This window comes from Mytilus edulis, chromosome 12 (genome assembly GCF_963676685.1).
Source record: "Mytilus edulis chromosome 12, xbMytEdul2.2, whole genome shotgun sequence".
Taxonomy (NCBI): domain Eukaryota; kingdom Metazoa; phylum Mollusca; class Bivalvia; order Mytilida; family Mytilidae; genus Mytilus; species Mytilus edulis.
In genome coordinates this window covers 67,760,653-67,787,328 of record NC_092355.1, presented here as the reverse complement: position 1 = coordinate 67,787,328, position 26,676 = coordinate 67,760,653, and the positions used below count along the sequence as shown (strand labels likewise).

The window sequence follows — 26,676 nt, the reverse complement described above, 5'->3', positions numbered from 1 at the left end:
CCAAAACATATACGAACCAAAATTTAAGTAACATAAAATTGAGAATGGAAATGGGGAATGTGTCAACGAGACAACAACCCGACCATAGAACAGACAACAGCAGAAGGTCACAAATAGGTCTTCAATGCAGGGAGAAACTCCCGCACCCGGAGGTGTCAATCAGCTGGCCTCTAAACAAATATCTATACTAGTTTAGTGATAATGGACGTCATACTAAACTCTGAATTATACACAAGAAACTAAAATTAAAAATCATACATGGCTAAAAAAAAGTCAGAGGTTCATGATTTGAGACCAGCGCGAATTGTGGATTTATCTCTTGTCAATGTAGAACAAACAAAAACACAGCAATACACAGTACAACTCGTGTTAAAGAAGCCTGCGTATGATGTCAGAATAGGTAACATGTAAAAAGTAAAATCACAAAATACTGAACTCCGAGGAAAATTCAATCAGAAAGTCCCTTATCACATGGCAAAATCATATGACAAAACACATCAAACGAATGGACAACAACTGTCACAATCCTGACTTGGTACAGGTATATTCAAATATAGAAAATGGTGGATTGAACCTGGTTTTATAGCGCTAAACCTCTCACTTTTAGGACAGTCTCATCAAATTCTGTGTAATAGGTGGTAGGTATGTTGTTTCCTGGACACTCATCCTGCCATATGACACAGAAATAGTTTTGTCACATCTATAAACAAGGAAGCACACATTTTGATTCATTGTTTTATTTTTTACATATTTTTTCTTTAAAATATAGCATTTCTGATGAAAAAAATGGACGGCTTCATAAAATATAATAAACAATAGACAACAATATAATTATACAGTTTTATCTTGTGAAACAATGAAATGAATTGATTCAAAATTCAATCTTTCTCAAATGGGATTATGTACCCTTTTTGAGTTCTATATCAACCTAAAATTTCTAATTGCTCAGAAATAAAGCCACCTAAAAAATATCAAAATCTTCATCCAGGGTATTTTATACCAAACTGCAGCCATGTGTATGGAGTAAAATTGTATTAAACTTTTTTTGTCTATTGCGATTTTAATAAACAAAAGAAAACATAGCATATAATGGTTTGCCTTATATTGACTTGTTTTATTAGGACTTAAATTTCATGCATTTAATCATTTTTTTTTCAAAAAAAAACCCCACTGGTTAGAAATAAAATGATTCAAAATAGTTCAAAACATTGTTTTTCTAAATCTTAAATATTTAGATTAGTAACTGAAGCGAACAGAATGGCATTTTGCAAATATTTAATATATTTTATTTTATCTAAGTGAGAGGCCATTCTCAGAATACTTTTTTTTTCTTCTTAAAAAAACAACAACCTAAACTAAACTAAAATTTTCCATGAATTCATTCTGTCAAAATCAATTTTAATTGCAGTATATATATATATAGAGAGAGGTAGGCACTAGAAACAGTTTTTGCATTGTTTAACAAATTCTCAAATTAAAAAGACTAATAAGGCTAAATACACTAGATTTAAAAACACTATTGAAAATTCAAAGATTTCTGAATAAAATTCCACATACTTGTAACACTTGGGTCTAATAATAGATAATGCATTTTATTTATTGTCATTTTTGATAAAGGCTGCAATCTTTTTTTAAACCATTATAATAGTTTTTTAATTGCAATATTTAAAAATGGAAAAAATACCAATTTGAATCTCTGATACCACTTCATGAAATAAAGATCAGAGAAAATTTATTCTGTTTCCAGTTCATCAACTCTTAAGAGTACAATTGAACTTCCTGGTCCATTATCACATAATGAAATTTAAATGGCATTTTCAAATGCAGTGTAACTATATTTTAAAAACTATGCAGGCTTTGCCTGTTGGGATTATCCTACTTATACAACTAACTTGTTCTATCCTAATCTATTGAATCAGTCATTTTACCAAAATATCTTAGTTAAAAAGGAGACAATTTTTTCTATTCAAATTTCAAAACACTTCTTTTTGGAAATTGTCACATTAGGTTAAATTATTCAGTAAATATTTAAAAGAAGAATTTCAACTGCAAATTATTATGAAGAAAATTTTAATATATTTTTCAATTATTTCCTAAGCTACTGTATATATATCTATAGTATTTGAAGAGTATTTTCTATTTTTGAAAGAAATATACATAGTTTTTAAATAATAAAATGTATGGAAAAAAATTAAATTTCCACTGCAAGGGAACCTTTTTCAGAAAATTTCTCTTTAAAAAAAATTTATTTTGGTAAAATAACTGGCTGTACTTATCTATACATTTATTGCATATATTGCATTGTATATTTATTGCCATTTACAAATAAATGCTGCTTTTTTTTTAAGAAACAATTAAAATTCTTCCATTGCAAAATTTCTTGAAATACCGATACTACAACGAGACCCGTCTTAAATAAAACCCTAAAATGGACATTTCAACCAGGATATAACAAACTGCTGCAACTGGGTCAATCAGATGATAGTTTTAAATGTCCCAACAGTTTTCATACATAGGTTTCAGTGTATTTTGGGAAATAAACTTTTAAGATTGTTGTTGGCATAACACACTACTCAGAAAGTTTGACTTCAATACATAACAGTATCTTAAATACTTAATACAACAGCCCATTTAAATCTTAATTACTACTACAGGAATATTGGTAAATTGGTGAAGTTAAATTTCAACTACCCTGGGAAGACATTCTCAATTCAAGTACAATTATTCTGTAGGCATTTTAAAATAAATCAATATAATACATATACCGTATAGGGGGTCATTTTAGCAGGAAGTAAATTTTTGCTTTTTCCGCAGATAGAATAAAATCGTCAAAATAAATTCTGCCAAATTAAAACTGTTCATTCAAAGGTATTGATAAAAGTTTTGAATCCGCCAAAATATTTCGTATACCTCATTTAATGAAATCGAAATTTTACACCTGAGAAAATAACCCGCTATACGGTATGCACCTTTGTAAATAATTTTGCTTACTTCTAAATTGTATTTTATAAATTTGGTAAATAACTTTTAACAGGACAATCAGATTTATCAAAAGTTACATATTCTGTTTCTATTCTTCCCATTTCTAAAATTCATTTCATATACAGACTTGCAATAAAAGCAAAATAAATGCCCAAAACAATCACATAATATTGATAAAATAAGTAGTTATATCATGGCCATAGTTATAATATTATGCATTCAGCCTATTTACATTTAAAATACTGATAATGGTAAGATTAATCAGCTCTGTAGAGCATGATGGGAAATGTGCTACAATGGAGCATAATGGGAAATCTGCTAAAAAAGAGCATTATGGGTAATCTGCTACAATGGAGCATGAGGGGAAATCTGCTATAATAGAGCATGATGGGAATTGTACTACAATGGAGCATGATGGGAAATATACTACAATAGAGCATGATGGGAATTTTTCATTCAATAGAGCATGACAGGAAATTAACTGCAACAGGGTATGATGGGTATTAAATTAAGCATGAATTTTCTACAATGTAGCATATCTGGACAAACTGCTGAATGAAATTATGTTATTAATGTGCTATAAACCACACTTGAGTGTAAAAATGTTATAATTGACAGCAATACACAAAAATAGAAAACCTGCTGGCAATTTGTTGTGATAAATTTGGAATCTTAAATGAGTTCTTGTTTCTGTGATGATTTCATTCAGTTAAAACTATTTTTTACTCAAAAGTCAAAATTTTACTGAGCATGACACTGATTTTCTTTTGAAAATGTTAATATCATGAGTATCGGTAAATTTAGATAAATTAACTTATAATTCATAAACTTCCAATATAAATGTGGTTAGTATGAAATTGTTCAATATTAGTTTCAAGAAACTAAGTTTTGCAGAAATTTCGATTTAAGCTACACAAATTTTACCACTTTTAAGATGAAAAAAAAACTCTGAAATGATATGATCTAAATGATTTAATATACAATAAAAAATTCAGTAAAAACTGTCAAAGTATGGTTTTGTTTCTTTTAGTATAGAGAATATGGTCTGTATATCTTAAAATTTTCAGTGTATTTTCTAAATTTACAGCAAAATGTTCCTGCTTAGTTATAAAGGAATTATTCTCTTGTATTTTATAAAAAAAAAGTTCATTTTGACATTTTTTTTTATACGATTGCAAGATTGTATATAGGTGCCATACAACCTGAAAATAAAAATTTATAAAATTTTTAATGAATCTTTCTCATTTATGCCTGCTGAGATAAAAAATCTACCTGTTAGTACACAACTGTTCTGTTACTGATGAAGAGATTGTACCATATATGCAACTAAATAAATGAAGAACAGATATCTAAGTTTAACAAAAGAGAAAGTAAATTTGATTATTAAAGGGAGACAATAATTTTGATTTTCAAAGGAAGACAATAATTTTGATTATTAAAGGCAGACAATAATTTTGATTATTAAAGGGAGACAATAAATTTGATTATTAAGGGGAGACAATTTAGTAACATTTGATTGTCTGTTTAATTAATCAAAGTGACTAGTTCAGTACACATGAAACATAACACATTAAAACAAATAAAATATAAATATTGAGATATAAAAACAAAAGCAATTTAAAATAATAAATAAAAGAATGAAAGAATGAAAGAATAACCTTCACTTGGTTCATTTTTTTTTGCCTTTTAGAACCATATTTGCCTGTGAAAATTAAAATCCTGATAAATTGAGGTCATCTTTTATCTGTGTGATGTATTTGTACAGATTTTTTTTGTTCTTAAGAAATCACAAATGATCAAGTTTCATATGACCTAGGATAACATGTGAGTATAATACATTAAATATTACTTTTCAAATACTTCAGAAAGTCATCAAGATTATTGGTTATGGTTTATTTATTCTAAAATCCCTTATCAAATAAAACGATAAAAGCAAGCAAGCATGCAAAAAAATAAAAAAATAAAAGGATAACAATAAAAAAAATGTCAGCCTTAAATATTGATAGTATATTTTTCTTTTCTAAACTTGGCTTGCCTATTTTTCTTCAAAAATGGCCTTTCTTTTTCATAAATTTGATCATTTAAAGTTCAGTATGAAACTTTAAATACTATATGCACAAAGTTACTGAGAACCCGAAAATAATAATAAGCGTAACTTATCGAAACTTTAAAGAAAAATACATTACCATGACTTATCTCATCCAACAAACTTTAATATTCTAATAGGCACGTTTGTCTTGTTTATCAAGTTTTTAATGGATAAACTACCGGTATGTCCACCAGGCACCATTTTGGTTGGGATAAAAATTTACAGCTAGATATACACTGTAGTTGGGTGTTATGCTTGACATCCTTCAACTAAAATTGGAATTTCGTGGATGAATCTAAATTCATTGAAAACTTAACAAAAACCAGAGTTTTCAACAATCTTGATGCAAAAGTTAATCGAAATGAATTTTCATTCTGGAAGTAAATCAAAACAAAAAGTACCAAATAATATTAGATTTACTCACTATATGAATCGTTGAATTTGAATTTCAAAATAGACGATAACCTCTATAAAATTAACTCTCCTTGTGGATTGATCTACAGCCCAAAAAAATCACTAGAGTTAAAATCAAAAAGAAATTCTATAGGATAATTCAGCTGGTCAGATTCAACATGACTGTTAAAATATATCCTTTAAAAATGGATTAGATATATAAAAAAAAAATACTGTCCTTTTCTATAGAAAAAAATTCAACTGGACGGATTCGACATGACTGTTAAAATATACTTTGTAAAAATCAAAAAATAAATATGAGAGACGAAATAACAATAACAATTTATCATTCACACATTCATACTCTTATAAGTGATGATAAAAGAATTCAAGAATTTTGTAATGTCCTCTGAATTCAATGGAAGTTTGGTGAGAAAGTTGGATTTTAACTTGTTTCAAAGATATCAAAATCAAACGAAATCCTGATAATTAAATGGAGAAACTTAAATTTGACTAGAAATTTAACTTTATAGCAGTTACAATTATCAGATATTTAAAAAAAATCATTAACCAGCATCTATCAATGATAACCGAAAAAATCTGTGTTAAAAATGTAAACAATTCTGAATCATCTTTTATTTTATGCAAGATTGGAATAAATAAGAAGTTAAAAATAATGTGCTCTGATTTACATCAAATTTGCTTATTAATAAATTGTCACATAAATTTTCTGAACTAAAAAAAAATGTCTGCACTGCTATATCAGCCAATTTTTTGAGTGACTTTTATTGACTGAAGTTATGTCATGAATGTAATCTATTTTGATCTTTTCTTGTTCTTTTTTTTTCATGGTTCATTATTCTTTTATAGATATTTTTTAATTCTCTTGAAGCTGAGGACTGTCAATTTGATTAAAACTCTTTAAACATTCACAAATGGAAAAAAAAAAGATACTTTTAAAACTAAGACTTATATCTTTTACCATCAATTATAATTCTGAACATATTCCTGCTGTTCTATAACAATTCAACCATAACAATTAAAGTAATAACAATTATCATAAATAATAATCATAACAATCATAAAAATCATAAATATCAGTTTTGTTCTTTTCAATCATAACAATCATAAAAATCATAAATATCATATTTGTTCCTTTTCAATCACAACCATATCACAAGTCATCACAGTTATCAAGTTAATACAGCTCTCAATCATAATCATATACACAGTAAGCACAGTTATCATATTTATGTTCCAATCACAATCGTGATTATTTGTTTCCGATTGGTGGCAAGAATTTTCCTTCTTCAATACTGGTCTCCTGCTTATGTAATTTGTCCTCCGATAAATTACTTTCTTCCTTCCTTCCACTTTTGATGGAGGTTTTTGCACTTGGAGCTGTAAAATAATGAGGACCTGCATGATTAGTTTGGTAAAGCTTTGTTCTATGCTAATGTTGTTACATATATATCTCTATCTATTAACCAATAATATAAAGATGTGTGATTAAGACGCTTACCATGATTAGTTTGGTAAAGCTTTGTTCTACCCTAATGTCAATACATATACATATATATCTAAATCTATTTACAAATAATAAACTGATTTGTGTGATTAAGGCCCTTACACTGCTTTTTTATTATTTTTACATTTTTACAGTAATTATATTTCTATACATGGTGTAACACCATGTTTAAAAATATACCATGGAGTGTTATTTCAAAGTTTGTGGTTTGTACTTTTTGTCATTCTTTTTGAAGGAAAATTGCAAAACAGTAAATTCAAAAATTCCTGGTTGCATTCATGACTGGGATGGACAAAATTCAAGATAATTTTCTGTAAATAAACTTCTTTTTGCAGATAAAAATAATCTAAATGCATTTCTCATTTTACCAATCTCCGCAGCAAATTCTTGTTTTTTTTTTTAGTTTGTGTATCCATGAAAGAGAGGATCCAGTTTGACATAATTACAGCAATACTGTTCTATTTGTGTAGTGTTTTTTCCCACACATATTGTAATAAGAGCGTCAGAGAAGTAAAATTACAATATATTTTTAACCCTTTCCTCCATGGATACTTGATTTGCATAGGATTTTTTTAATAAAAAAAATCAGCAGGTTTAAATTATTAAATTATTAATACATTGCCAAAAACCAATATGTCATTAATAAAATTCCAGTCATAGATTCTCATGAATATCCTTTTTATATTCAGGATACAACTTTTATTAAGTCTGATGAAGTTTTTTTCATCAGTGAGACGTTTTAACTGAGGGACTACGCAGGCGTCAAAAGGCGTCATTATGGAGTAAAGGCGGTGGCGTCAAAAGGTATCATTATGGAGTATAGGGTTAACATTCTTAAATTTGAAATCATGGTATTTTCTTGCATATAATAATGTTCTTTACTTTCTTTCTGAAATTGTGTGTTTTATTCAGGCTTTCAAAGTTTTGGTTCACAAAGCCACAAATACAAATGATCTTTTTCAAATCAGTATCTGTGACTTTTATACCATATAGATATTGAGTTCACCTCATATCTTCAAATAGTTCTAATTAATTTGCGAAATGAATTTGCTTATTAAAAAACAAACGGAATTGTACCAGTAGTCAATTACTTTGTATTATACCGATATCCTAATGGCCAAATGTATAGTTGCAAAACTTGTTTCCCAATCCACTATAAATAAATATGTTTAAACTAATGGACAAATGTAAATAAACAGAAATTTGCTATAAATAAGCAAAAAAAAAAGGCATTCTATAAATCATCAATAAATTATTGTCATTTAAAACTGCAAATCTAATAAAGAAAAAATATGTACTAAAATTCAAACCTCATATTTTTCTTAAATTTAATACATGTCAACAAAATCAAATGTTACCTCAAAATATTATTATGTCAGAATTGTGTTAAATTGTATTAGTGTGACATAAAACCACAAACAGACAGACAATTACACAACAAACACACAATCATTATTTTTTTTATCATTAGTGCAGCATAACATGGCCCAGCACTAAGCTACTCATATATCCTACTATCATATTAGATATTTATCTTCTAAGAGAACATGTTTTTTATAGAACTTACTTTTAATCATTTAGAATCCTATAAATTATAAATTAGAATATTGACAAACTTAAAATAATGATAAAAAGAAAGTTAAAAAGTATTTATTAAAGAGAAAATAATGTAGAAGGATTCCAATTAATGTCAGGTTTATTAAAAGCAGACAATAAACATGATGAGGGTTTAAAGGAAGGAAAAAAGGCAGAAAACAATAAAAAAAAAATTACCAATAGTTTTAGTTTCATTAGTGTCTGGATTATTTGAAGACAGACGGAACTGAACAACTGGAACTAAAACATAAATTTAGAAAACTTTAATAATTATTATTCCCAAAACATTGACACGCTCATTTCACATTTCCATGTGAACCATAATTTTGCAAACATTTTTAAAAGTTCACAACATAATGAACACATTGACTTTGTTCCAAGAGGATGTGGCCACAAGTTTATGACAATTTACCTTCTTCAAAATCTTTAATCATATACAGACAGTCTCACAGACTGGAAAACATAATGCACCACTACTATTCATTAGGGTATACAAATAATCAGACAACTCAAAAATTGACCATCGACCAAAACAAAATGTGTGCTCCAGTGACATATACTAGCTTATATGAGTAATCTGTAGTCAGGATTAAAGACAGTTAACAAATCTTAAGCTTTTCTCTTCCCTAAACATCATAGCTATCACATTTATCAAGAAGAAATAGAACACACCTTTTTGAGGTGATGCTTGTTTACAAAGTAAATCCATCCATTTTCCATTTAGACAGTCAGAACTTGCATTAAATGCCTGTACCACTCCTGAATATGTCAAGAGACAAATAAAAATCCTGTCTAAATGAGTTACAACATTTTTAAACCAGACTATTTAATGCATCATGAAAACATAGTTACAACTTCTCCTGTCCAGGGTGAATTTTGTCCTCATCTCATTTAGTGTATTATTTAAAAGCAGTACAAATTTGATTCAATGAAGAGATATTTTTAGTGTATAAAATGAGTATGACCAAAACTAAAATAAGCTCCCACAATGCAACTTAGTGTAAATCAATCAAATCCATTAGTGAATTTTGAGTGCCCCAAAACCAATCTTCTGATCAAATTGACTACCTGTTATTCTACCAGTTTCCTGGAATTTAAATCAGTAATTTTAGTCTATAATTTTAGTTTACTATAATCTATTTTATCGAAACAATTTCTATCAGTAATTTTAGCCTGTCTAAACTACACTGGTTTTCAACATATAGGATTAATGTGACTCATTTAGTTACTTTTAGAAACTTCAGAACTACATAGCAATCACTTTACATAGAAAAGATAATTCAAATAGAGTTATTGCCCTTAGATCTATTTAAAAAAAAAAAAAAAAAAAAAAAAAAAAAAATATATAATGACAAAAGCAAAATTTTTTTTTTTCTTCAGCAAATTTTCAGGTAGTTAAAACTGTTTAAAAAACTTTACACACCTGCTTAAAAAAACTCAAAATTTTATCATTGTCATAATAGGAAAACTAATTTAAAAAAATCAATATATCATATGCCAAAAAAAAATATATAACTATAATTCTTGTGCTTTTTCCAAACTGAATAATTAAAATGAGTGCTTTCTAGAAAAATATGTTTTTAAAATCCTATAATATTTATATTTCAATATTTCAATTAATTGCCATCGTTTGTGATAATCTTTAATCGAATAACTACAAAACATATATTTGTAAATATTTAAAATATAATAGCCAAATGCTTATAGCAGCCATCAAAATACTTCCGTTTGAGAAATAGAAGTATCTGTATCAGTAGTTCTGAAGTAGCTAAAACAAGGAATTACTAGTTTCTGGTCTACAGTGCTAACTCACTAGGGCACCACACAAATGTCTTACATATCAGGATTTATGTTGTTGAAAGTACAATCCCAAATTCAGCGGTACTTTAGGCTTGTGGTCTTTAACTACTATTAAAGTAAAAATACTCTTCAAACTTTCTAACATAACATTGTATAAGATACTATCTGTGATACTTAAGAAATCCTAAACTTGAATCTTATTGTTTATCAACCTGTGTGAAATCCATTAAAGAATCTACCTATCAATTAGGTAGAAATATCCTACTTTACATAAATTTCTTTTTATCCAACAAGGATTTTTTTTTTTAATTATAGGCAATTCAGTTATGATAACTACCTATCTTATGTTTGTGTTCATAGTCAGGACATATAATTCAACCTATCAAAAATTAAACAAACATTTACAAAAGAATACTTGTTTTCAAACATCCAAACTATCATCAAATGGCAGTATCGAAAGCATTTTAGGTAATTTTCAATTGGATGCACCAAAAATAAACCAAACAATTCTGTTCTGCCATTGGCTAACTATCAATTTTTCTTACCAATCATATTCATTGATGCCAATGGTGGATCAGTATTCTTTTTTTTTTTTTTTTGGGATGCATGAAAATAAAGTAAAGTTTGAAAATATTACCCATAATGCCTGAAATACTGAAATGATTGATCGACATCGCTTTTGATGAAAAAAACCTGTCATTCTGTCTACCTAATTAACTTTTGTAAAGTCATTTATTTTCATGAACTTCAAATTTCCTTGACCAAACCCTATGTTGCAATTTACAATTGTCCCATGTTCATATTTTCTTAAGGCATAAAATTTGCAAAAGAGAACTTTCCATTATTTAATCTTAACTGTGATATTTCAAAGATTAATTCTTCACAAGAGTTTCCCTGTTTAGAATTTTTCCTTTATAATTATCTACCAAAAGTTAAAATATGCCATTAAAATATGTATTCCTTATATTGAACAACTGAAAACTGACAAAATCATTTTCCCACAATTTTGGAAGCAAGCTGAGTGCTGTTCCCATATTAGTGTGAAAACTGTGAACAAATGAGTTTTTGAAAACAAAATCAGCAAAAACGCTTCCTAAAATAGTAGATGATAAAAAAAAATCATGCGGTTTTAACTTCTTTTTTTTAAATAAGGAAAATCTATATGTTTATAAAATTTTGTTACCTGTGTACTTACGATAACCAGAATATAATTTTTTCCACACAAGCCAGTTTAATGGGGCTTGGTAATATTGCCCTATTTTCACTTCAGGAATTTATAGAAGAAAAAAAATATGCATTCTGGAATCTTTCATTTTTCTGGTAAATTATCTTAATCAAGATCACAGCACTGAAAGTGCTTTTTTGTGTGTTTTTTTGCATTTTTGATGGATTATTCTTACTCTATCAATCACCAAAAGACAATATAGCTTTAATTTTACTCAACAAATGAAATCACTTACAACTCTTAAAAAAAAGTCAATGAAAAATGAAATTGCAGAACAACGTTTGGCATGAGCAAATGAAGTGTTGATCATCTTCAATTCCACAAATAAACATCATTATTCATATTTAAAAACGCCCAACTTTTTTCACACATAATCAGCTAAAAAATACAAAAGTACACTCAGCTCATTCTTAGCCATAAAATTTCTCCACACCTTAAATCGCAGTATCATATACACTCAGTCTAAAACCAGCGTGAAATATGGACATTTTATCTTTTCCATTCATATGTTTTAAGGAAAAAACTTGGTCATTGAAAATATTTGCATTTTAACACATTTTATTCCAATATCAGAAAAAATAAATTATTCAGAAACACATGAATGGAATTACACTGTGTTTAAAAATACTAATGGAAGTTCAAAATCTAATCATAGATATCTGAATGTACTTTTCACTGCTCTCTCTATTAGTAAGATTGAATGAATTCCTATTTTTTTCTATTTGGTTGACATACTTTCATCAATTTTATTTTATTTATAGTTTCTTCTGACATGTTAAACCTCTAACTAAAATCTGTACAAACTGGCTAATTCCAAGACTATGCACTAAAACAAAATTGGGCCCAGCAGCTGCCTTATTTGGAAATATTCTATGAAAGGAGAACACCTCACATTTATTTCTTGTGAAATGATTAAAATATTTGCTTTTCAACAATTTTGCAATATGTAATAAATGAAAACAAATTACGACCAAAGATGTTTTTAACATTAACAGAAAATTGTTCAATTTTAAAATGAGGCTCATTGAGAAAGAGAACAATGCAGTTGATCTTTAATCCAAAAATTGACTTTCAATGGTATCATCAAACACAATTGTAAAAACAAAACTGTCCAAATTTCTATGACAAATTATGTCACATAAACAGAACTGAGCTAACTCACTTTTCACATGTTGACAATGGATATATTTTTTAATGCTACAATGCAAACTTGGCTTTAAAAAACAAAACTTAAAATTATGTGTACAAAAAAATAGCTTATGAAAATTGAAGATATAATAATATTTTTGTTCTATCTTTATATAGTTTAAAGGAATGAACATTGAGGACCTTGGTAAACTGAATAATACTAAATTTTCACTATCTTTCACATTAAAGTTCAGTTTGAATGTAAGCTGTGGACTACTGATAGCCTGATGGTGGGCAGAAAAAAAAATATTGTTGCAATCTGTAAAAAAATCTTCAGTTCCATGGTATTTGTTGAAGGAATTTACTTTAAGCATAAGTTTTCAAAAGAAACCATACAATTTTTTTCAATTTTTCTTGTACATGGTCAATTGAATTTAAACATTATGAATATAAAGACCAGTGCAAAATAAAATATTTGATCTATTTCAAAGAAATTTACTCTAGTAAAACACAGAAAAAGTCTATTAGCAAAAGTCATTTTATATTGAAGTCTTGTTACGTTGAAATATCTCTTAATAAAATTCAGTTTGATCTTTCCCTTGCAAGACTTCTATATAGTCCTTGTATTAGTTGAACCTGTAAAACTTTGATTGGTTAAAAACAAAATGATCTTAAAATTTTATTTCTTCAATTTAGAAATATCTCAACAACACCAGTACATGACCCAAGAATACAGTCATCTTTCATGAAGGACAAGAAAGTGGAATATTGGTGAAAAAAAAAGAGTTCTATATCCAGAAGTTTATATTGTGTTTCAAGTATGCAAGTTTTCAATTCACTTTCAAAATATTTGTAAGAAATTTCTATGTTCTGTCTAGGTACTTTCTAAGGGGAGTTTTGGTGAAAGAAAGAGTCCTATACCTAGGAGTTTACATTATGTATAAAGTATGTAATTTTTTAAAGCACTTTAAAATATTTGTTTAAATTTCTAGGTTCTGTCTAGGTACAATGTGTACATACCTCTGGCACTGAGTTGTTCTTCATGTTTTTGTGTATCAGCTGAGGCACCAATCGGGGGCACTCGTTTGGCACTCTTTCTATCCTTTAACGTTACCCTCCACTCTTCTGACTTTTGGGTATCTATAATGTATGGTAACAAATTTTTATAAATTTGCATGAGAGTTCCATGACTTCAAAATATATAACCGTATAGCTGGTTATTTTTCGCCGTCGAAAAATTTTGCGATTTTCATTTAACAAGGTATACAAAATATTTTGGCGGTTTTTATCTTGGCGGATTCAAAACTTTTATCAAAACGTTTTCATGAGCACTTTTAAATTGGCAGAATTTATTTTGGCGATTTTTCTCTATCCCTGAAAATAAGTTAAAATTTACATCCTGTGAAACTATCCCACTATACGGTATAATGCCATATTATCTTCTTTTTACTTGGAGAAACTTTGTCATAACTAAGGAGTGACCTGCCATTTTGAATTGTTTGGATCAACAAATGTTCAATTACTAAAATTTTATAAAAAATGCCCCCGTAAGGACACTGTTTTGGTGAAATTGGATCCAAATTTGAATCATAGATTTAACATAATAAACAATCATGAAGTACACCAATTAATGTGTTGTCCAGTCACCTGTTGACTATTTTCTATATTTCAATTCTTGAATTACTATTATTAGTAAATCTATCAATAAATTCAAAACTAAAACTTTTTTATGGACTGAGAAAATTGGCGATTTAAACAGAATGTCAAAAGACCATAATTCTGACCTTTAACCGGAGGTTGTGCTGGCACTTTATAAGGATCTGGTTGTCCAGAAGATTCTGATTGAGCAGGAGATGGCCTATGACTAGGTTTAGTTTTGTCCCTATTGGACTCGCCACGTGGACGTCGATGGACCAAACCTTCCTTTATCCACTCATGTTGTAAGGCCTCTTCTGGTGTCATTCTAATACTAGGGTCCCATCTACAAGGTATAAAGACATGTCTATACTTAAACTTCTGTGGAATATAATCTCATGAACATCAGTCTGCTTACTTTCAATATGTGTACTGAATCTCTATATATATTTATTTATATTTTTGCATGCATTTTTCATTTTTGTAATTGGAATAAGGATCATCAATATTTTTCAAATAAAGCTGAATTATAGATATTTACAGAAAAATGAACTCAAAATTAAATAAAACAAACTAAGAAACAAAGAAACAAAAATCAATCTGTACTACAGGCCAATAGAATCTACACAATATTTTCATAACACTTATTATAGCTTCTGGTCTGTGGCTATACATGTTGCCATATAAGAGGGAGGTTTGGTTAGCCATACTATAGGTTTAACCTTCCATTTTTTTTTAAATGTCCTGAACCAAGTCAGGAATATGACAGTTGTTATCAAATAGATTGTTTCTATGTATGTTGTAGTTTGTTTTTTGTTGCAGTTCAGTGTATCTTTTGTTTTGTTGTTTTCCTCTGATAGCTTAAGTGTTCCTTAGTTTTAGTTGGTAACAATGGATTTGCTATTCACTTAATCAACTTATGACTAGTGAACTTCAGTAACCTTCTGTTGCCTTTATTTATCGAGAAGACTTCAGATACCAATTTTTGTCCTAATACAACAGAAAACTTGATGTATATTTTGTTTGTTTCACATATGTAGTAACTTACTCTAAGCATCTACGTATAAAATCTAAGAAGTTAGCATCACTAGTTTTAACAGCCTGCTGTAAGTCTGACTAATATATATATATAGTAACTTACTCTAAGCATCTCCGTATAAAATCTAAGAAGTTAGCATCACTAGTTTTAACAGCCTGCTGTAAGTCTTTAGATCCCACTCGTCTTTTCTTCCCTTTACTGTTTGTAATACTTCTAGGATTACCCTTAGAATCTGTTACAGAAAAAAACATGTTGAGCAAATTAAAGGTTATTTACTGCATTTGCTTGTAAGTCGTGCAATTCAAAATTAAGAGTAAAAATATCTAAAGTGAATTTTCTGACAATTAAAGGGAGATAAACCTACGGAAGAAAATCTTTTTTATTAAAAATAATCTCCTTTGGCTCTTTTCACAAAGTAAAATTATAGTCAAAATACTCACAAGTCACACATATTTCAGAATAACCTATTCTAACTTCTAATCAAAGATTTTTCATGAAAATAGTCACTAGTTACTCTTTCGTTTTTATCAAAAACTAGAGGCTCTAAAGAGCCTGTGTCGCTCACCTTGGTCTATGTGAATATTAAACAATGGACACAGATGGATTCATGACAAAATTGTGCTTTGGTGATGGTGATGTGTTTGTAGATCTTACTTTACTAAACATTCTTGCTGCTTACAATTATCTCTATCTATAACAGTACTTTCTGTGGAAGATGTTATTGAAAATTTTCAAATTTTAAGAAAATTGTTAAAAATTGACTATGAAGGCTTCATTAACTCCTTACGGGGTCAATTGACTATTTTGGTCATACTGACTTATTTTTAGTTCTTACTTTGCTGTATATTATTGCTGTTTACAGTTTATCTCTATCTATATTAATATTCAAGATAATAACAAAAAAACAGCAAAATTTGCTTAAAATTACCAATTCAGGGGCAGCAACCTAACAACCGATTATCATATTCATCTGAAAATTCCAGGGCAGATAGGTCGTGACCTAATCAACAATTTTACTTCCTGTCAGACTTGCTCTTAATGTTTTGGTTTTTGAGTTATAAGCCAAAAACTGCATTTTACCCCCAGGTTCTATTTTTAGCCATGGTGGCCATCTTGGTTTGTTGGCCAAGTTACCAGACACATTTTTTTAACTAGATACCCCAATGATGATTATGGCTAAGTTTGGTTAAATTTGGCCCAGTAGTTTCAGAGGAGAAGATTTGTCTAAAAGATTACTAAGATTTACGAAAAATGGTTAAAAATTGACTATAAAGGGCAATAACTCCTAAAGTGGTCAACTGACCATTTTGGTCATGTTGACTTATTTGTAGATCTTACTTTGCTGAACATTATTGCTGTTTACAGTTTATCTCTATCTATAATAATATTCAAGATAATAACCAAAAACAGCAAAATTTCCTTAAAATTACCACTTCAGGGGCAGCAACCCAACAACGAAATGTCCGATTCATCTGAAAATTTCAGGGCAGATAGATCTTGACCTGATGAACAATATAACTCCCATGTCAGATTTGCTCTAAATGCTTTGGTTTTTGAGTTATAAGCCAAAAACTGCATTTTACCCCTATGTTCTATTTTTAGCCATGGCGGCCATCTTGGTTGGTTGGCTGGGTCACTGGACACATTTTTTAAACTAGATACCCCAATGATGATTGTGGCCAAGTTTGGTTAAATTTGGCCCAGTAGTTTCAGAGGAGAAGATTTTAGTAAAAGTTAACGCAGGACGACGACGGACGACGGATGCCGGATGCCAAGTGAGCTAAAAAGTAAGTCTTACCAAAAAATAATCTCCTTCTGGTTGCCTGTTCTAATACATTATTTGGAGGTAGTCCCATAACTTCCATGATGCAAGCTAGCTGCTCAACCTCATTTTCCCCAGGAAATAAAGGATACCCTGTGTATAACTCAGCTAAAATACAACCAAAACTCCACATATCTATAGGCATGGAGTAAGGCAGACCTAAGATCACTTCTGGCGATCGGTAGAATCGACTCTGGATATAAGTATATACTGAAAAATAATACATGTAATCAAAATTACTAAGAGCATTCTTTTAGGTTCTTGTAGAAAATCTGTTTTAAGGGAGATAACTTGTGAGTTTTACAAATGCATTTTTTTATTTATTCTATTACTGGGTTGCTGTCTTATTGAGGTTCATTCCACATTTCTTTTTCATAAGAATTCTGATTTTTGATTGGCGGAGGCATTCCAAAAGTTATATTTCATTTCTGATTAAATTGCAACATCTATGACTGCCCATGCTATCAGTAACAATTTTAAAACATGCAAAATTTGATAGCCTCTGTGCTTCATACAAAATGTGCCTCTATCAACTCTTTTACATCAATACAAAGTTACAAAAAGGACCATTCAATTCTTAATTAACCACAAGATATAAAACTGGTCCAAGTTAATGTACTTACCACGTTGATGCTCATAGCAACTAGAGCCGAAATCTATCACTTTGATTGAACTTTGACCTCTTTGTCGTAATAATATATTTTCCTGAAAAATAAAGAAAATATTTTTAATAGAAAATCTTACACTTTTTCATGGAACATTCATAATAGAAAACCATGAGATCCAATGACTTTATAAAATCTTTATTCCAAAATTTCACAGAAAAAAAACCTACATGTTGGACTAAAACCCTAACAAAAGTTATTGAATTTGTCAAACCAAACAATTTTTTTATCTCACCAAACTATTTTATACATAAAGAAATACATTCCTACATCAATTGTTTTGTCTTAACTTCGTTTTACTGATTGATTGAGTAATGGTGTTTGAAGCCACATTCAACTTTATTAGCTATCTAATAATAATAATAATTAATAAATTCTTTATTTTAAGAGGGTAAACTCAGTTAGTTACAATAAACTAATCTTCCCTGAGGCCCTCACACACAAATTCCAATACAATCATAAACAGATATTTGCATATAGTTAATTTACAGTAATGAAGTGACTAGTCTAATGTATGGTGACCCTCATTAAGGTTATTGGTACAGGAAACCAGGGTGCTCAGAGAGAACCTTGACATTCGTTTGGAAAAATGACAATCAAATAAGTTGACCCCAGTGGTCCATGGTTTTACTGACTTGACCACAGTGGCCCATGGTTTTACTGACTTGACCACATTGGCCCATGGTTTAACTGATTTGACCCTAGTGGTCCATGGTTTTACTGATTTGACCCCAGTGGCCCATGGTTTTACTGATTTGACCCCAGTGGTCCATGGTTTTACTGATTTGACCCCCGTGGTCCATGGTTTTACTGATTTGAACCCAGTGGCCCATGGTTTTTCTGATTTGACGCCAGTGGTCCATGGTATTACTGATTTGATCCCAGTGGTCCATGGTTTTACTGACTTGACCACAGTGGACCATGATTCCCAGTGGTCCATGGTTTTACTGATTTGACCCCAGTGGCCCATGGTTTTAGTGATTTGACCACAGTGGTCCATGGTTTTACTGATTTGACCCCAGTGGTCCATGGTTTTACTGATTTGACCCCAGTGGTCCATGGTTTTACTGATTTGACCACAGTGGTCCATGGTTTTACTGACTTGACCCCAGTGGTCCATGGTTTTACTGATTTGATGCCAGTGGTCCATGGTTTTACTGATTTGATCCCAGTGGTCCATGGTTTTACTGACTTGACCACAGTGGTCCATGATTCCCAGTGGTCCATGGTTTTACTGATTTGACCCCAGTGGCCCATGGTTTTAGTGATTTGACCACAGTGGTCCATGGTTTTACTGATTTGACCCCAGTGGTCCATGGTTTTACTGACTTGACCCCAGTGGTCCATGGTTTTACTGATTTGACCCCAGTGGTTCATAGTTTAACTGATTTGACCCCAGTGGTCCATGGTTTTACTGATGTGATACTTACTGGTTTTAAATCACAGTGGATTATTTTGTCTCGTTGTAACAACTTAAGACATTGTAGTAAAGAGAAGGCAAATCTACGTATTAAAGCTATACTAAATCCTTGGAAGTTGTTCTTCTTTATCAATTCATATAAATTCATACTGAAATAAAAATAAAATGATTTTAATCAATTATATTCTTAACAATAAGTTCACTACCAATTTTGTGTTGAGTTTTGGATGATTAATCTTATATTTTCTTTGGACTTTTGTTCGTCTCTTTTTGTCTTTTTTTAATATAGCAATTTCATTGTTAGTTTTCCTGATGTTTTTTTTTAATTTTTATTCTCTCTTTCTTTATCTTAGTGATAACAACCAACCTGCTCAATATTTGTTATTTCAACGCTAAATATTTTCCAAACTTTCCAAAATAAAAGAAGAATGTGTCCACTGGACACAGATGCCCACCATTTGAAAATATACAGCAAATTCAGCAATTAATAAAGGGATATTATATAACAAAAAATCAGTGAAATAGGCATGACCTAAAGTACTCTTGATTTGTTTGATGGTTATAAAACAGGCATGGGAACAAACCATCATGATTGTCCATAATTCTTCTCTTGAGTTGATTCACATTTTATCATACCCATCCTATGTATTATAGCTTACTTAATGGTATAGGTTTCTCTAATTGTTGAAGGTCATAGTGTTTTTATCGGCGTTTTACGTTTCCGCAAATTGGCACTACTTTTCCGTATTAAAAAGATGACGTTTCCGGAAAAAAAGTAACTATTCCGGAAAAAACAAATTATTACTTTCCGCAAATAATTAAGGAATACCTGTCGAAAGCAAAGCCACAATAAAAAATAAATATTTATTAAGTTAAAGGTCATCATATCATGCAAGTGAATTTCATCATTAATATGTATGAAAACGTATGTTCAAAAGTCAGTTCTAATCTAATATATCTTGATGTGTGCTCATAAATCAGTTGTGGAAGAATAGTTGTAGCCAACACGTGATGTCTATCGAAAAACAAATTGCCATCTATATCAAATTGCAATATATAATCGGCAAACTTTATGCATTTATCGTCAGATGGAGCATTTTAATATTTCAATTATAATTTACCAGGTAAATATAAAGTGCAGAAACGTATACTTTTAATTTGCTGAAACGTATTGTAGTATTGGAACTTAGAATAATTGCCCGTTTTCATTGTTGAATGCCATAGTGTTTTCATTGTTGAAGATCCTATATTTTTGTTCTTTGAATTCTATGGATCGTAGTCTTATTGGCCATCATTTCATATCGACTTCTTTTCATATACTTACCCCATAAGTTCAAAGGTGATACACAAATGATTTCTAAAGTAGAAATATTCTCCCATATGTATGATGTTATATTGAGAGTCTTTGTCTTTCCTACGCAGAGCATCTAATATTTTAACTTCTACTAAGGCTTGATGATGAAATCTACAATAACAATAGCAATGAAAAGTAATTTCTTAAATTTCTTTTTTACTATATGAAGCAATATAAAGGTAGAACAAATTTTTTCTTTTATTGAATTCCTTATTAGTCCCATATCTTGAACTGTAAAAGAAACTTTTCTGTATGATTATCAAAATAAATGATTATAAATTCTGAATATTAATCATTAATTAATGCAAAAATGAGGGCAGCAGTCCCTTTGCGCCAATTACTGTTTTTCAGGGATATCATTTGCGCCAAATTTTGTTTTCCAAATGTATCAATTGCGCCAATATTCGGAGTTCATTTGCGCCAATTTACCTGTACACATCATGCACATATCTATCATAAATATATATTTATTCTTATTTTTGGCTTAAAAAGTATCATATGATCGGAGATATTTCACCATGTAGATGAGCATCTGGAGAAAAATGACTTAAAATGCATTAGACAGTCCATATATAGAGGGAGAAGAAAACTTATTGCTTTGCTGAATATTGAATACAAGATATGCCAAAAGAGAAGAACATAGAAGCATTTGCTGATTATGTTTTAGTCACATATGTTGATGACACCATGCATATGGGCTGAAACTACATGTATCTACCGCAAGACATATCAGTAATGGAGCAGAAGCATTCCACAAGAATTACATTGAACTGTTTAATGCATTTCATCCTTCTATTTTTGTATTTTTTGGACAATAAAGTGAAGTTACAAGCTACTTACTACATACAATAATTTGGGAAATATACCCAAGCAGCAACAGTAAGAAGAAGATATGTTTCAGAAAAGGAAACATTTGCCGTGTAAACTGCCGGTTCTAAGTCAGAATAAAGGTGGAGGGAATTCATTTTTCTTGTAATTGGCGCAATCGTATGTTTTATTTTTGGCGCAAATGATACCATGTAATTTTAAAGCAGGTGGCGCAAACGTAGCATTGGAGAAAAAAAGTTGTGGCGCAAAAGGACGCATTTTTGGCGCAAACGGATTTCTCCCAAAATGAGCAAGGTTGCTCCCTAAAAATTAATGTCCCTCGTTTTTAATTAAATACCTGTAGCATTATCAATTTTAAGAATTTTCTTTTAATAAATTAGTTTTAATTACATGTACCATAATTTATCTTGTATGCTTGTCAATTTTTTTAAATATTGCAATAACAAATACACCAAAACATTTGAGAATTTTTACAGTAGTAACTTAAGTTAAGGAAATGCAAGTAATTTTTACTGTCCATATATATAAGCATGATAAGTAATATAATTTGGATTAATCCATTTTTAAGACCAAAAATCTAGTACTCAGGTAAGTACTGTATTGAAACCTTGATAAAAGATTTCTTCCTAAAAGTATGATGAAAATGTATATTGTTTTTATTCTTTTTCTTTCTCTTTAAAAATAAAAAGTACTAAATGAAAAAAAAAAAAAAAAAAAAAAAACAGTTGGACATTATCTATGAAAGATAACCTGATATATAACTATAGGAATAACATGTTTATGCATGCAGGGTGGAATATAACATGCCTTCCTTAAAAAATGTATATTTCTAGATCAGAACTAACAGCCTAACTATGATATCAACAGGAATTAACATTTTTTCTTCTTCAAAATAAAACATTTCAAAAATAAATTTTTCATTAAGACAAAATCACCACATTTGACCTTTCAAATGGTCCAATATATATATTTTAAGAGTCTGAAACTGCAAATTGCACTTTCTAACGGTCTAACTTGTTATATTCTGAATTTATAAATTAAAACTGACAGATAACTCACAACTATATACTTAACAACTGTGATGAAGTTGGCAAAGATTAAAAGATAGATTTCAATTTACATAATTTGATTGGATTATTTTCCCTTGGGTCATCATTTTGGAGGTCTGTATGCAGAAATTCCTTCATAATTTGAAGTGAACTCATCTTGTGTTACTGAAATCTAGATTGTAGAATAAATGCTCCTGAACAAGCTCCTTTTGTTCCACTGGAAACTTTGTTATAAACATTTTCATAATACCTATTCCATTTGGAACAAATATTCTATACCATTTATTCCGTTAGGAACATATACTGTAATATTTGTTCCTGTGGAAATAATATTCCAGAATATTTCATCCTTTTGGAACTTATATTATGAAGGAACTTACTTGTATTCCGTGACAGTGGTACCTAACACCTTGATTAAAATTAATTTGGCTTGTTTAATTTTCATAAAATTTTGACAAAACTTTAACTTTGACCCTTTGACTAAAATATAAAAGTTTCAAAAAATTTGAACCAGATGAAGAAAAGTAAACTAGTTTGACTTCCAAAATGGTCACCAAGGGAGATAAACGAAACTCAAATTACATCCTATATTCCACAAGTGTATATTACCTCTTTTTGTTCCGTATAATTTTAACAGCTACCATCTGGTCAGTTTTATGGTCGTAACACTTGACTACTTGACCAAACGACCCTTTCCCAAGCACTTCTAAAATCTCATACCGGTAAACCATGTGATCATGCATAACCTATAGTGCATAGATATAGAGAAAGCGTTGTTAGTATGGCTAGCCTAGTTATGGTTGTACTAAAGCAGTTATACAATATATACATGTATGGATTGGTAAGAATGACACCTAGCTTTCATATTTTAATTCTTAAATAAAAAAAAATAAAAATTTTGGATTGAAAAAAAAATCATGCACAAAGTTAAAAGTTTTTCCTATTCATGGGAAAGTTAAAATCATTTTTGTTTGTCTATTCTGTCAATTTACTCTTTACTTCTGAAAAATTGAAATTGTCTGGCCCTAAAACTAGCTTAAAAAAATTAAGTCAAATCTAATTTAACCAATTTTGCTTCTAAATGTATCTAGACTTAAATACCCCCCGCCTCCTTTTTTTTATATTAATTCTGATAATGTTTTGAGCCACTATGTGGCATAAATAACAAACATAACAAAAAAATTCCTTCTAACTTAACTTTTTCGATGAAGAATTTAATCTTTGTCAAATATGCATTTAAAGCCATTTGCTTAAAATGAAATTTAAATAGGCTTTTGAAAAATTAATTTCAACAACAATTTAAAGAAAAAAATCCTAAAATCTACTTCTTACAAATTTACAACCATGCAAGGCTAGGTTTACTACCTACAGATACACACACTATATAGGATCTAAACAGTTCAAATTCAAACATGTGCAAAATAAATAACTTCATCAGACCATGTGATTCAAGGTAGATAACTCTACTAAAAACAAGGGAGATAACTTGACAATTCAAGGTAGAATAATCTTTTAAAGCTATGATGGTCTGGTAAAATAGTGATGAATTTCAAAGCAAAACTGATGCTACATGTGCTTGGCAAGCTGAGTACAGAGTCTTAGACAAATTTAAGAATTTTTTTCATTTTAAGATTAGAGGCTCTTTCAAAAAAATCCTTAGTCACACTGAAATTACCCACATGTCTTGAACAACTTGAAGTGTAAACTAAATCTTCTTGCAAGTGATATCTTTTCATATTAATTCATCAAAAGTTTTTTTTTTTGGGTGTAAGTTTTACTCAAAAATACCAATCCCGGTATTCAAAATTTGTTTCCTATGAGGCATTTGTTTTTCTTAAATTTGTCATTCCAAGATGCATCTAACTATCTATCTACTCAGCCAAGCAAAATTTCAAAAATGTACCTCTTTTTATTTCTAATGATTTTTATTGCAACATCCATACGTCGTTTATGGTCAATTGCTCGAACCACCTGACCAAATGACCCTTTACCTATAACTTCGACTAGTTCATATCTATATCCTATATGGTCACCAAGGATCTGTTTCAAATAATCATATCGATTACTATAAACACCCTTGTTTTTTTATCATACATTCAATCTTAAGCATGGCAATATATATTTCTAGTTTCATGCATGTTACATACACTTAATGTAAAGTATGGTAGTCAACAAAATGTTCTAACAGTACTGTGAAATATAAGTATCTCTATGACACAGACTATCGTTTTCATAGCATAAAACATTTTATAGTTGTAGCATTAAATTTTTGGTGATTTTTTTTCTTTTCTTAAATCAAACTGTGCAATACCCTGTGAAATGAATCTGAAAAGGCATCAGACAGTATAACTGACTTATATAAACCCTCAAACTAAATTTCAGAATTCCTTGTGTAGAAGTTCCTGAGAAAAATGTGACGAAAATTTTCAACTTAGCTATTATGTTTTAAATGATACAAGTGTTCCGTAAACAGGAAGTTGTCGAGTGATGAATCTGAAAAGGCATCACACAGTATAACTGACTTATATAACCCTGATACAAATTTCAGAATTCCTTGTCAAGTAGTTCCTGAGAAAAATGTGACGAAAATTTTCAACTTAGCTATTATGTGTAAAGTGATACAAGTATTCCGTAAACAGGAAGTTGTTGAGTGATAAATCTGAAAACGCATCACACAGTTTAACTGACTTATATAACCCTGAAACCAAATTTCAGAATTCCTTGTCAAGTAGTTTCTGAGAAAAATGTGACGAAAATATTCAGGGACGGACGGACTGACAGATGGATGGGTGGATGGACAGACCGAAGTAAAACAGTATACCCCCTTTTTCAAAGCGGGGGTTTACAAAGCCGGGGTATAATAAGTGGATCCAGAGTATATTATTTTTATGTGTCAGTACAAAGTCTGCCATTTTTCCCAAATGATCAATGTTTTCATAACTTACAACTTGAATAGAAAGTAACATAAAATTTAACTCAGTACTTTGGAGTGCAAAACTTGAACTGGAAACACCAAAATCCAGTATTTTGATTGGTTGATTTCTGAGCCTTAGTACTATAATCTATTAAATTTTGAAGCCACAAGGTGAGAATGTTCCAACACCAAATGTCACCCACCTTGATATATGACCCACTCTCGTCATCATAGCCATTATTTTGAGCACCACCCGGAACACCCTCTATCTTCTTGGCTTCTAATCCAAGGAACCATATCTCTGGATAATCTAAAATTTCTGTTTGTTCAAATGCAGACAATTTACCCCTGTATAGCTTTAAGGCCTCTGTCAATTAGAAAAATAATGATAAATCATTTACATCATAAACCATACATGTATCAACTAATTTACTAGCATACTGTGGGTTCATTAATATTCGTTGGATACCAATTTTCATGGATTTCATGGGGACAGGGGAACCACAAATTTAAATGTTCAACGAAATACAGATTTTCTAAAGGAATGTATGTAAAATTTGCCCAAATTACAAATTTACATATCCACAAATATGCAAGTTTTCATTAATGCACGAAAATTGGTACCCACGAAAAATAAATGATTCCGGCATAGTAGGTGTCTTCTAAAACAACAAAAAATAACAAGCAATTGGGACTCAAATTGGACCTGCTTTACATTTACATTAGGTTTTTTACTTAGCAGGTTACCAATGATGGGGAAATCATCATCAGTAAAGTATATCAACTCAATGTTCTCTGTAAAAAAATGGTAAAAATATCTATACAAAATTTTCCTTGAAAGACTATCAAAATAAGTCTCAAGAGTAATTAATAAACAATTATTTGAATTTATCCATAAAAAATGTTCAAATATTTCACCAATTTCTGAATATAGTCTGTACTCTAATCTCTATCAAACTGACCTTGAGGGGTCATTGGCAACTTGTTCCCATACTGGTCCCGTTTCGCTCTGTCAGGGGTACCAGTTGTGGAAAATGAGTTCTGTCTTGTGATGTTTGAGTCTGAAGTTTGTTGTTTATTGAGTTGAGGTAGTGTGTTGTCTTCATGATGCTGGCGATGGTGGGAGTGTTTCTGGTCATGTGACTGACCAAGGTGAGGTAAGGTCGTTGTTGGGGCAACAGTAGCAACTAATTTGCCACTCTGAAATAA

At 30.1% G+C, this 26,676-nt stretch overlaps 1 protein-coding gene across 31 annotated transcripts in view; it reads right to left on the bottom strand.

The window, feature by feature from the left end:
- Positions 1-4,040: 4,040 nt before the first annotated feature.
- Positions 4,041-26,676, bottom strand: part of LOC139498970 (dual specificity tyrosine-phosphorylation-regulated kinase 4-like) — a 106,068-nt gene continuing 83,432 nt past the window's right edge. For 7 of the 31 annotated variants that reach the window (XM_071287563.1, XM_071287571.1, XM_071287577.1 and 4 more), the window contains 11 exons: positions 26,430-26,667; positions 25,671-25,834; positions 23,163-23,299; positions 20,647-20,787; positions 19,333-19,471; positions 17,861-17,942; positions 17,214-17,447; positions 15,518-15,647; positions 14,526-14,722; positions 13,762-13,881; positions 4,041-6,883 (listed from right to left, as the gene is read on the bottom strand). In XM_071287563.1, coding sequence (XP_071143664.1) covers positions 6,738-6,883; positions 13,762-13,881; positions 14,526-14,722; positions 15,518-15,647; positions 17,214-17,447; positions 17,861-17,942; positions 19,333-19,471; positions 20,647-20,787; positions 23,163-23,299; positions 25,671-25,834; positions 26,430-26,667 — 1,728 coding nt within the window. In that variant the 3' untranslated portion in view covers positions 4,041-6,737. Of the gene's footprint in view, positions 6,884-8,706; positions 8,829-9,656; positions 9,676-9,727; positions 10,768-10,823; positions 12,811-13,761; positions 13,882-14,525; positions 14,723-15,517; positions 15,648-17,213; positions 17,448-17,860; positions 17,943-19,332; positions 19,472-20,646; positions 20,788-23,162; positions 23,300-24,456; positions 24,594-25,670; positions 25,835-26,429; positions 26,668-26,676 lie in introns of those variants that run through there. The other 24 variants (XM_071287575.1, XM_071287567.1, XM_071287591.1 and 21 more) reach the window with 13 other exon arrangements.